This window comes from Vombatus ursinus, unplaced genomic scaffold, assembly GCF_900497805.2.
Source record: "Vombatus ursinus unplaced genomic scaffold, bare-nosed wombat genome assembly UNPS02015199.1, whole genome shotgun sequence".
Taxonomy (NCBI): Eukaryota; Metazoa; Chordata; class Mammalia; order Diprotodontia; family Vombatidae; genus Vombatus; species Vombatus ursinus.
The window spans coordinates 98,024-106,986 of record NW_020954977.1 but is presented as its reverse complement, the minus strand read 5'-3'; the positions used below and the strand labels follow the sequence as shown (position 1 = coordinate 106,986).

The following is an 8,963-nucleotide window of genomic DNA, read 5'->3' as shown; positions in this document are numbered from 1 at the left end:
AACCACCAGAAAGAGGAAACAAAACACAACAGAAGAAAAATAATAGCAAATAGTATGCTTCGATCTGCATTCAAACTCCATAGTTCTTTCTTTGGATGTGGATAGCATTTTCTGTCATGAGGTCTTTAGAGATGTCTTAGATCCTTCCATTGCTGAGAAGGGCTAAGTCTATCAATATTAGTCATCGCACAACATGGCTGTTACTATGTACAAAGTTCTCCCGGTTCTGCTCACTCCACTCAGCATCAGAGCATAGAAGTCTTTCCAGGTTTTTCTGAAGTCAGCCTGTTCATCATTTCTCATAGCACAATAGTATTCCATTACATTCATATTCCACAACTTGTTCAGTCATTCCCCAATTGATGGGCATCCTTTCAATTTCCAACTCTTGGCCACCACAAAAAGAGCTGCTGTAAATATTTTTGTACTTGTGGGTCATGTTAGCTCTTGATGACCACCACATCCCTTTCTAAATGATTGTGAAATATGCCCTTAGTAATGACTAGAACTTTGCTGGAAATTGAAGTCAAGTTCTTTGGTCTATCTTCTAAAGATTTCACCTTGTTCTCTTTTTTGAAATGTAAAACGGCATATGTCTATCTCCAGTACTGTGGATTCTTCATGATTTTTCAAAGATCGTTGATATTTGCTCAGTAATCACCTCTGCCAAAAACTGTAGAAAAAGTCATTAGTAAAATTTAACTCTTTGTCTCTAATAATATTACTCAAAAACATCCCAGAATGACAAGCAGTTGATCGGGTTTATAACATAGAAACTCTAAATATTTGAGATATTCTGCACAAAATAAAAGAAACAAAATATGACCCAATGATTATCATGGGGCAGAAGCCAATGACCTGGCATGCAGTATCCTGTGAAATAATTTTTGACCCAAAATAATATTTCTCCATATTAGTCATTTCCTCCTTAATATATTTTCTGGATCTTTCTCAGTATCTTTAAATTCTAGCTTCAGTTCTTTACACAATTAAAACAAATCTACATGCTTCTATTTTTTCAACATTTTTGATCACGATTAATAATTGGTCAAATTCTTTAAGTGCCTCTCTCATCCATTTAAGGGTGTCTCTGGATGTCTTACATCATCCTTTCTCCTTCTGTATTGTTACTGATGCTTTAGCTGTCTCACACCACAGTATTTTTATTTTATTGTATTAGTGCTCTTTCATTTTGCTTATTTTCCTTCTTTGTGATTTTTAGTGATCATTTTTGGTTTCAATTCAGTTTTCTTCTATTTGTCTTTAAAAAAAAAGATTAGGAGGTGACCAACTCCTGTAGCCTCTAAACCTAACTCTGTGCCTGCTAACAATTCATTTTACAGATATGGTAAGTGATGGGGTTCTGACTTTTGCACAGCCTTTTGCTCAGCAACAGTAGATGCTCCAGCAACAAGATAGGAGGCGTGAGCCCCTCTTCTAGGTAATAGCTTACTAAGCTTGCGGTTCAACGTATGCAATGATTAGATCTTGTGCAAACAGCTTTTATGATTCCTGAAATTGTTTTTCTTGCTAAAAGACCCTTGCCTCCAACAGTATGTGAAACCCACATCCACGCTCATGTTCCTAACGCTATCCCCCGCCAGGAAATTGTACAAGAATTTGCACGATCTGCACCATCAGCTCCTGGCAAACTCCTCAAATCCATTTATAAATATGCCTCTTTTAGCTCTGCATGCTGCAGGTCCTGTAACGACTAAGCCCGCCCTGCTGTGCGGAATAAATCTTGCTCTGACAAAGAGACAAACTTACTCTCTGAAATTCTTTTCCGAGCGACCCCGAATCCAACCAACATACCCGTCCCTCCTCGTCAGTAACTAAGGTTTAGAGAAGTTGTGACTTCTAGGTTATACAGTTAATAAGTGACAGAATCCTGGTCTCCTGACTCTAAGCTCAATTCTCTTTCCTTTTTTCATCTCTGTCTCTCCCCGCCACCCCCTTAACACACACTCTTGACCACTTGAAGAGCAGGTTCTGGTCTGAGGACATGGCCCTATTTTAACAGAAGTATTATCATTTGGTAATATGAAAGGGGAGATTCCAGAAAAGATGATTTTACTTCAGATTTTTCATGCTATGGATATTCTATTTTAATTAATGTCTCTTTATTTCCAAAAGGAGAAGCTGTGATGGAATTGAAACTGGCATTCAGGCCAAACCCCTGTGATGGAGTAGTGCTGGTTAAGCACCAAGGGTCATGGGGTTTTGTGTGTAATGAAGTCTGGACTCTGGCGGAGGCCTCTGTGATCTGTCGGCAGCTGGGCTGTGGGTCTGCAGTCGGCGCTCCCAAGTATGTTCCTTTGCCTGGAGAGAGTCTCCAGCCACGGCTTCATGGTGTTTCCTGTAAAGGCAATGAATCAACTCTCTGGGATTGTGATCTTGAGGAATGGAGTCAGAAAAATTGCTCCTATGAATGGGTTGTTGTAGTTCTTTGTTCAAGTAAGTCAGCATATTATTCACTTTTGTAAGAAAAAAACCTCTTTGGGTAAAAAAAATCAATCTAGTTGTTCTTGGGTTATCTATCTGTCTATTTATCTATGTATCTATCTATCTATGTATCTATCTATCATCTATCACTAAGCCATTTTTACCACTTCCTTGCAGCACATGGGAAAATCCAGTGGGGACTGTCCTAAAGAAAAAGAAACTGAAAGCCCTTAGATCCACTTGCTCATCAATTGGACTCAATCATCCCTTCCCTTGATCCCAGTGAATGCAGAGCAGAGTAGGAGTAAGAATGGGGATGAAAAGAGTAGGCTCAGAAACCCTAATGTTGAACAAGCAGAGGTCATGTGAGGTAGAACTTGTACTAAACAAATATTTGTTGAATAAATTAAGAAAATAATGAACAAATAAATGAGTCAAAGTAACTCCATTTTAATTGAAATTCACCATGAAGCCTTTCACTCTCCACATTCCCCCCCCCCCCACAAAAGCAGAAACCACAGTAATAAATCAATTTGCACAGTGTTGTTTGGGGTTTGCCAGCACCACCTACTGCCTAAAAGTGACCCATCATTGAACCACTCAACTAGGTTTTCTTCAGAGTTTGTAAACAATATTCCAATGGTAACTTCTTGATGGATGCTGAAGATGTTAGCACTAGAGGTTCTGTGACAATCGGGTTCCCAATATTTGGTTGACCAAAGCAGATAAATGCAGAGCCCCAAAATACTCATATGAGAACATGGTTTTAGACTAGGCAGTTGCTCTGTGCTGTCTGCTCTCTCTTACCTGGATTGGTGCTTTTACAGATGGAACCTTTCGGGAAATCAGACTGCTGAAGGGGAACAGTCCCTGTGCTGGGCTTCCAGAGATAAGAAATGAGAAGGGCTTAGATAGATTGTGTGGCCTCCACATGGAAGAGGCAACTGTATTTTGCCAGGAGCTACAATGTGGCCCAGCTGTTCAAGCTTCCAGAAAAGGTTTGGGTGAAACCCAGAAATACATGACTTGTAATGGGACAGAGTCAACAATTCGAAATTGTAGGTTGAACAATAAGTTCCGGAGTGGCTGCCAACTCCAGCTGGATGATGAAGTGATCTGTGCGGGTAAGTTCAACCAATTATTCTCAGTGATTGTTTTCCCTCTCCCCCCATTATGAAATATGGTTCTAGCAGTGTGTGCCATTTAAGAACAGAATAAAAAAAGGCAAGGAATAATAGAATAGCCTTTCATATTAAGATTACATGCTCATGTTAAGAAATCTGGTTGTTCGTCCTTCGTTCTTGAAGAAGACCAATGACATCATGAGAGTTGTGTATGGATTGGATTTAAGTGAAGCAGCCTCACTCTCTCCTCCAGAGTCATCAAATCCAGTGACAAGACAAAAGTGAAGATGACTGCCCTGTTAGGAAATCTGTGAACCTAATCAACAGAAGCATGATGACATATTGGGGTGAGAATCAATGGAGGGAAGATAGGAAAGTGACATTGTGCACTGCAGACCATCCGGACAGAAAGTAGAAATAGATGGGGACTTTAGGAAACAGGTCACTTACTTGGTACACAGAGGCATGAGATACACACATGTACATATATGTATAAATACACATATACATATATATGTGTATATGTATATATATATTAAGGAAAGACCACTTTTTTTCAATATCTGTCCAAACTTACAGTTTTTTACAGTTATTTAGTTCTTCAAAAGATGGAGACAATGACAAAGGAAATGGCTATTACAGATCTGATTCTGATCAACAAAGGCAAATTAACTATGTTCAGCGATTTCAAGTTGCCCAGATCAGATGAACTTGATCCTACTCTACTTTTGTGCAGTTCTAATTGTTAGGAACTTTCTCTTTACATCCAGCTGTGATCTATTCTCTGCATCTTCTACTCCTTGCCCCTCATTCTGCTGCCTGGGACCAAGGAGAAGGCAAATCTTTTCTCCCCACTGCTTTTCAAATATGGAAGATGACTAATATCTCCCACAGGGCTGGGGTCCCTATTTCCTTCAAGTAGTCCCCACATTTTCACACCATAGAAGTTTCTGGTTCGCTCACCATTTTTGTCACCTTTCTCCAAATTGTTCCAATTTGTTAAATGATACATTTGGAAGAAGGCTCAGCAAAGATTAAAGTAATTCTGTCTTCCTCCCATTTTCCTGAGGCACTTAGCGTGTCACCTTTCCCCCTCTTTCATTCTGTTTTCCCGTTATACTTTGAGTAGAAGCTTTATTGTCCTTTTAGAGTATATAATGCTGAATGACAGCACAGTGCCTTGTACTTGTCAGGTACTTAATAGATACTTGTTGAATTGAATCAAAGAGGGAGGAAAATAAGCATTTCTATAGTAGCTCCTATGTGCCAGGCACCATGCTAAGGGTTTTTTTTTGTTTAAACAAATATCTCATTTGCTCCTCACAATAACTCTGCCAGGTAGTAGCTGTTATCCTCATTTTACAATTGAGGAAACTAAAGCAAATGAAGGTTAAGTGACTTGCCTAAGGTCACACAGCCAATTGGTATATATGAAACCAGGTTCGAACTGGTCTTCCTGACTCCAGATCCAGCACTCCTATTCACTTCACCACCTAGCTTCCCAGACATGACTCCTAGACAATGCATTGCTGGGAAAGGGAAACACCACTTAGAAATAACTACGAGGCAGGTGGGTTTCTTTATTAATGGGGCTGCTTCTCTGCCCAGAACACACAGAAGTTCGGCTCGTTGGAGGTGAACATCACTGTGCGGGGCGCCTGGAGGTGAGACGAGGCCTGACGTGGGGTACGGTCTGTGACTCAGACCTTGACCTCCAAACAGCCCATGTGGTCTGCCGGGAATTAAAGTGTGGAGCAGCTGCTTCTATCCCAGGAGGAGCACATTTTGGAGAAGGCTCTGGCCAGACATGGAGGGAAGTCTTCCAGTGTGTAGGGAATGAATCCCTGCTTTTTCATTGTCCTCGAAAGTTGCAGCAGAAGGAGTTGTGTGTACACAGTCAGGATGCTGGGATCAGGTGCTCAGGTGAGGTGGCAGGAAAAACCTGCTTCATATCTGTTTATACTGTGTCTTCATGCACTGACTGGCCTTTGTACTTGTATTGTTCTAGGGTTGTATCTGCATTTTGTCACCTCCACAAACTTCTTTTGCATGTCGCTTAGCTGGGGCTGGGCAGCACAGTGAACAGTGTGTAGCATTCAGTGTCCGAAAGATTCCAGTTCAAATCCTGCCTCGGGACACTTACTACCTATGCAACTGTGGGGAAGTCATTTACTTGTCATAGCCCCAGTTCCCTCATTTGTAAAATGAAGATGAAAATAGCACATACCTTCCAGGATTATTGTAGGATCAAATGAGATAACAGATGGGAAAGTGCCTTGCAAACCTTCAAATACTATATAAATGCTAACTATAAAAATTAAATTATGTAAGCATTATATAAATGTTATTGTTAGTTTTCAAACATGGGTTCTGTGCAAGGCTCTGTACTAGGTACTGAGGATTGGCAAGGGTAATGCTGTCTCCTGCCGTCTCAACTGTGGCAATTAAAAAAGGTTTGAGAGACATAGTTTCCAGGTAATTTCATCATTTTTATTAATAAGACCAGCATGTTTATTAATAAAAGGATGGTCATTTGGCTCTCTTAGACCAAAGACCCCTCATGGGGGTAGGCTCACAGTTTATATGCCCTTCAAAGAATACCTGTCCCTGAAGGGTACCAATCAGCCTCTGGTTAACACAATGGGAGGTGGGTTATATTAAAAATGAGGGTCTTGGGTGTTAACCTGAAAGCTGGTTAAAGAGACAACAAGCTAGATGATAAGTAAATCCATATTGTTTATTCCCTTAAATTAATGACATGTACAAGGAGCCAGAGCTTTAACTCTGACGGAATCAAACAATTTTAGGAGAACATTTAAACCCTGACTCAGGATGTCTGTGTTACTCAAAAAAATATAGCCTCCATATTTTTTTTTAACATATAGCATGGGAAAGGAAATTTCTTAGTTGAATAGGTTGTAAATACAATAAAATAGGTGAATGTCAGAGTGTCAATTGAAATTATAGATCCAGGATATCTGTATTTCCCTTATATAACATATGTCCATAGGATTCCAAGATAAGAAAAGTCCCACTATTTAAGAGAGTGTCTGGTCCCAGGTATCCTGTCCTTAGTGATCACAAACAGGAAGAATGCTGGTCAGCTTCATCTGGTCCTGTAGTTGCCGACAAAGGAAGGGGCATTTTTAGTTCACTCAGAGAGAAAAGATTAATTCAGGTTTTTGACCCTTATTGGGGCTCAATTGATCTTAAATGATTATTATTTTCTCCTTTTGGTCAAAGATAAACTGAAGGCTTCACCTGTAGACCAAGGAAGGTGTAGGACAAACCTTCCTCCTCTTCCTCAGGGTGTGGAAAGAGATGTCTACTTGGAGCAGGGTCTTCAGATGATGTCGGAGAACACATCCAGAAGTTGGCAGCTGTGGGAGTAGTCAGTAGAACTGATAGGGGCTCTTAGAAGACGTATGAGTAGATAACTGAAATAAAACAGCGTAACATAGGTCCTTATTTAAATACACATAGAGATGGTTCAGGGCTAAATTCAAACAATACAACAGTTTTCTCATAATTCACAAAATTGCATTAAGTCCAGGTACAGATTAAACTACTTAGAGAACTCACAATGGACTAGTTTTGAGAAGGGAGATTTACTTGTCACCAAGATAACCAAGAAAACCTTAAATATGAACCATAAAAATCAATGCAATCATTATTACCAATGTTAATTAACATTAAGTTCCTTGTATACCAGTAATCTATTCCCCAATGTCTATTTTAACAGCACCTTTTGAATCCCAGATGTCTCATGTACAATAGGTTTTATTCTTAGGCAGTTCAAAAAGGGAGTTCTGCTTCTCTGGTTTAGATCTCAAAGTTCCCAGATTATTCTTACTTATTATAAATTAGTACAATTGCTTATATTTGTTCTCCATTTTTGAAACTTCAGTTTATATATTGTTTGCTGCTTCTGTTCTTACCTAAATCCTTTACCTGGTATAAGAATCTTTTGAAATGTTAAGGTCCAACCATAAAATGAGCTCTCCCGCCTTTTAAAATTATCAGACAGATATCTTAATAAAGGAAAAATAACTTCACTTACTTTTACCACTATCCTGTACAATTTTTTGTGTAAAAATCCAAATTTGAGATCTTATTACCAAAACATGCTTAAAGCTTGGATTTTCATGATAGATACCTTTTGGAAGCCAATCATATACATCTGTATATAATTCTTAAAGGAATCAGTCTAATCCTGTTGCTTTTCTCAAAATTTGCTATTCTTTTTAATTAGACAGCTATCATATTACATCTTTGTCTTATTACTTTGCCTAATCATTTCCTCCTTAGGAGGATGTTACCCCTATATTATTATTATTTGGCCACGAATGTAAGTTAAAATTGTAAGCTATTCATACTTGCATACTATTATGGTAACTCAGAGATGTTCCAGTTTCCATCTATTATTTAATAAATTTAGTATTGTACTTACAGAATTTCTTGATTACAGAAATTTGCTATAAAAGAAAAAGAGGGACAATGTCATATATCATAACAGAAGGAAAGAATTCCCTTAGCTCCGTTTGATTCCAGGCACGAATCATATCTGATAGCCAATCATGTAGTCATTTGATGTTAGAAGCAGGGCTCAAGATTAATCAGGTGGGGAATTTTCCTTTTCAGAAAGGAAATAGCACAATTGGGAAATAGAGTCAGGAAGATTCTACCTATGCTGTATCCAAGGTCCTCCTCAAAATTCTTCCCAGGCACAGACATCCACCTTTATCAGTTCTCAGCCTATAGCACATGCCATTCTACTATTGGCTTCATGACAATTCAGATAATTGTCCCTGTAATCAAAGCTCAAAACAATAGTAAATTGCTGTCACATAAAGTCACATATTCTAGATAGTAAGAATTTATCTCACACTGGTAACAGTAAGAGATTGATCACAGAAAAATACTACTGCTCTCGTAATTCCTTTAAACAATGGGAACATCTTAAGGTGAACCTTGAGCAGTTTGCATAAATTTCTGTGCATGTTCTAATTCCAGATTAAAAGTAATATTAGATTTCTCATTAAATTTACACAAAAGAACTCATAAGTTACTACTCTTCACTAACATGACTGTCTGTACTGGAATCCTATTTTTTAAAACAAAACAAAGAGGTTCCTGACTAACCTTACAAGTTGATGGATTCATGTCCTTGTTCACAAGCTTGTTTATTCTTCTCTAATTGTACTCACTCTGGAAGAATGAGATACTTCAGGATTTGAATCTTATACATATAAATTCAAACACTAATTTAACTCTTGGTGAGGCCGTGGAATGACTACAGATTCAGATCAAAACAGCAAGATCTCTTCTGTTTTACAAGTCATTACAATAACTTAGCTATAAATTATCTTGCAAATGAAAATTTAGTAGGCTTTC

The 8,963-nt window shown here is 38.6% G+C and overlaps 1 protein-coding gene across 3 annotated transcripts in view; it reads left to right on the top strand.

Moving 5' to 3' along the window:
• The window catches only part of LOC114031640 (scavenger receptor cysteine-rich domain-containing protein SCART1-like), a 52,750-nt gene that overhangs the window by 9,704 nt on the left and 34,083 nt on the right, over nt 1-8,963 (top strand). For all 3 annotated transcript variants that reach the window (XM_027846774.1, XM_027846773.1, XM_027846772.1), the window contains exons 2-4: nt 2,137-2,457; nt 3,273-3,569; nt 5,178-5,492. In XM_027846774.1, the coding sequence (XP_027702575.1) occupies nt 2,137-2,457; nt 3,273-3,569; nt 5,178-5,492 (933 nt within the window). The remainder of the gene's footprint in view (nt 1-2,136; nt 2,458-3,272; nt 3,570-5,177; nt 5,493-8,963) is intronic.